At 30.5% G+C, this 4,118-nt stretch overlaps 1 protein-coding gene across 1 annotated transcript in view; it reads left to right on the top strand.

Annotated features, from left to right (window-relative positions):
* Positions 1-1,049, top strand: part of LOC100206987 (actin, non-muscle 6.2-like) — a 2,240-nt gene extending 1,191 nt beyond the window's left edge. The window contains exon 2 of the mRNA XM_065803041.1: positions 1-1,049. This exon is cut by the window's left edge and continues 45 nt beyond it. Coding sequence (XP_065659113.1) covers positions 1-831 — 831 coding nt within the window. The 3' untranslated portion in view covers positions 832-1,049.
* Positions 1,050-4,118: the final 3,069 nt, after the last annotated feature.

Raw genomic sequence — 4,118 nt, 5'->3', positions numbered from 1 at the left:
GAGCACCCCGTTCTTTTAACTGAAGCACCTCTAAACCCAAAAGCAAATCGTGAAAAAATGACACAAATAATGTTCGAGACATTCAACTCCCCCGCTATGTATGTTGCTATTCAGGCAGTCTTATCCTTATATGCCTCTGGTCGTACTACTGGTATTGTACTTGACTCTGGTGATGGTGTGTCTCACACTGTACCAATTTATGAAGGTTATGCACTCCCACATGCCATCATTCGTTTAGATTTGGCAGGACGTGATTTAACTGACTATTTAATGAAAATCCTAACTGAACGTGGTTATTCATTTACTACTACTGCAGAGCGTGAAATTGTTCGTGACATTAAAGAAAAACTTTCCTATGTTGCTTTAGACTTTGAACAAGAAATGACTACTGCTGCTTCAAGCTCTGCATTGGAGAAATCATATGAATTACCTGATGGTCAAGTAATCACTATTGGTAATGAAAGATTCAGATGCCCTGAAACACTTTTCCAACCATCATTCATTGGCATGGAATCTGCTGGTATCCATGAAACTACTTACAATTCAATTATGAAATGCGATGTTGATATTCGTAAAGACTTGTATGCAAACACTGTTTTATCAGGTGGTACCACTATGTTCCCTGGTATTGCTGATCGTATGCAAAAAGAAATTTCAGCTCTTGCTCCACCAACAATGAAAATTAAAATCATTGCTCCCCCAGAGAGAAAATATTCCGTCTGGATTGGAGGATCAATTTTGGCCTCACTCTCAACCTTCCAGCAAATGTGGATCTCAAAACAAGAGTATGATGAATCTGGTCCTTCAATTGTCCACAGAAAATGCTTTTAAATTAAAACAATATAAACTAATCTGCACTGCTGATGTTTTTGCAAGTGTAGTGGAATGGTTTTACCATTCCCTATTAACAAAATGGTTTTCACATTTATTTTTATATAAATATTTTGTGAATTACATTGCTTTTGAAGTCCCAGCAATCTAACGTCATAAATATTTTATGAAATTGGCGTCTGTAAAATGTAGGTTTAAATGTAATAGATCTTATAAATAATTTTGTTTTCTATTTAGTTTTTATATATAAACTTTAGACTTAAAAATAAACTGTCGTTAACGAATAAGATACTTGAGAATAAGAGAGTATTTTAGTTACAGAAGTTACTCTAAGGTGCTAATTACAAGTTAGGGTGGAAGCTTTTGTCCGTGTCTGATAAACAGAAGTTATTTTTTAATTTTTAAGACCGGCTTACATTAAAATTTTTTTTTTTTTTTTTTTTTGGAGAAGCTGTCTGTTAATAACAAGTAAAAGTTTTCAAAAATTTTCCGAAAATTTATAAACTTTTCTCGTAAACTAAGCATGATGTTCTAAGTTCTGTATGTAAAACATTTGTGATTCAAAGCAAATGTTGACTCTAGGCATTTAAACAAAGACCTTTCTAACATCCTTTCATTTTTCAATAAATTAGTAAATAAATTAAAATAACAAAATATCTTTGACCAATTTCATTCAAAATATCTTTGAATGAAATTCAGACAAAGAGAAAAAGAAAAACTTTATATAAATGATTGTTTATAAAACAGTTATTTAAGTTTAATCAATTACTAAAAGTAATATCGTAATCAAGGGTTGATTCATAGGGGGCTAATAGCCCCTCATAGGTATTTCGGAAAGATTAATGTAAACTTATTAAACACAGGATGTTGTTTGAAAACGGAAGTACATAGGGGAGTTTGTTTAAAAATGATATGAAACTTCTAAATAAACTATAATGAGCTCATAGTAATTAAGGTGCCTTTCAAGAATTGCTTTCATTGGGTTATAAGTAGAGGTCAAAGCCGCCGTTACTTGCACCTACTTTTTACAGCCGCCACTTTTCGTTATTAGCAACTACTAAGCCGCCAATCGAACAATATGTTCAGCCGCAGCCGATTTAAAATCGCCATTGTTGGCAGGAAAAAAATGAGAAGAGTTTAATAACCTAAAGTCCGCTTGTATAATTTAAAAGTAATAAGTTATTTGGAGCTCATTTCTTTGTGTGAGTAGCTTTTTGATTGAAATAATAACAAAGCAACCCCCTCCTTTATATAATTACATCAGCGTCCGCCACTTCTTTCATATTTTTAATACTGCGTTTTTATTCTTGGCTTATAAATTATTTTTATCGCTCTAACATTTTTCAACTTTAATTAGTCAAATTAAACACAAACAGAGTTTGTATTACTTGGTAATGGATCGAAAAGAATCTCGTATTTTAGGTAACATTTCTTTAAAATACTTGAACATTAAACTGTGAAGCTCATTTAAAAAAAAACAACCACAGATTCATCATTAGTATGGAAATATTATGGTCAAATATTAACACAAAATTGTTAAGTTATCAACGATAAACATTATAACTGTAGCCAATATTTTTTTATAGAAAAACAAAAGGTTGAGTGCTCAGGTGCAGGACATTTATCGAAAATTCACAAGGTTAGAATTTCTACATCAAGCAGTAATATGAAAAGTCATCTATTTCTTGTTCACAAAATATTAATAGACAAACCGGCCGTTGAAATAAAAAATGATCAACTTTTACGTAGATGGTGCAGTAGCTCTATAGCTAGTTCATCAAAATATGATTTGAGTCGTGATCTTGTTCTTTGGTTTTCTACAGATCTGGTACCATTTTTTGTTGATAATGAAGGATTTAAAAAGTTTTTTGAAAAAACATTAAGTTAAAACTTCCCACTGGTTCTGCTGTGAGTCAAGTGGCATTACCTGATATGTATAAATCTTTAAGGCAATCGGTATTGGAAAGTTTAAAAGATATTGATGCAGTAACAATTTTATTTGATGAATGGACTGATAAGTACAAAAAAGTTAATTATATAGGCTTGAAGTGTGTCATTATTAATGAAAATTGGCATTAAAATTTTTTTTCTCTGGCTTGTTTGCCCTTAGAAAGGTGAAAATTGTCACAATTTTATCAAAAACATTGTTCAAGAATTTTTTCCGAGGCGTTGTAGAGATATGAGGCTACATACTGTGCACGTTGATGCAGCGAACATCATGAAAACCTCTAGACTTTTAGGCGCAAAGGATCCACAACATTGACTGGCTCATATCTTGCATTTAATATTGACATGTAATGGCATAAACAATTGTACTGAAATAAAATGTTTGTTAGAAAAATGCAGACGAATTGTAACCTGTCTGAACTTCAAGTCAACTTTACATTTAGAGGAATCACATCGTGAAGCAGACATAAAATTATACAATAATCATCGAATTCTTACTGAAATGAAAGACATTGATGATTTAGAGCAGCAATTTCCCATTTAAATTTATGATGAAGCAAACATAATTAAAGCAAACAATTTAGATATTGCTTGTAAAGAAAAATTTGATGATAACTTTATAAAAAAGCAGCATAGAAGTCTAAAACAACAAATCGGCAGTGGAACAGTGCTCTCTTTATGATAGAATCAATTAACCAGTTATTAGATCCTGTAAAAGTTATACTTAAGAAATGTGGTAGACAAGACCTTTGTTTAGATAATGTTGAACAAGCTTTGATTTCAGAATTGGTTAAATTTTTGAAACCATTTGAATCATTAATCCATGTCGTCAGTGCTGGAAATTCACTTTCTGTTTTGCCATTAGCTAAACACAAAATACTAAAGCTTCTTTCAATTAAATCTTGTGATTTGAATGAAATAAAAAAACTAAAGGTATATTGCTCCAAAAAAATTGATCAAAGACTTAAGTTGTCAACTTCTGCAAAAATATGCTGTTTTTTACATCCAGCCACGAAAATTTTATATACAAGAGATGAAATAAAGAAAAGTTTGTTGGAAAATGCTTTAAAAAATACATACGCTTTATCAAAAAATAAAATGACTTATATTATGATTTAATAATAAAGATAGTTTTGTATACTAAATATGATTGATACATGTTTAACAATATATATTTGGTGCTAATGGATACGTTTTTTTTAATTTTAAAACTACCTTTTAAAAAAAGTATTTATAGTCTATTGTATTAAAATCTAATTAAAGTAAGATCATTTTCGAAACTGTTTTAAATTTTTCTAGTGAGTAGTGTTCTTAATTGAATATTTTAATAAAATTTTTCC

The sequence above is a fragment of the Hydra vulgaris genome, chromosome 08, assembly GCF_038396675.1.
Source record: "Hydra vulgaris chromosome 08, alternate assembly HydraT2T_AEP".
NCBI lineage: Eukaryota > Metazoa > Cnidaria > Hydrozoa > Anthoathecata > Hydridae > Hydra > Hydra vulgaris.
Note: the sequence above shows the minus strand (reverse complement) of the source record. Positions and strands in the feature narration are given on the sequence as shown.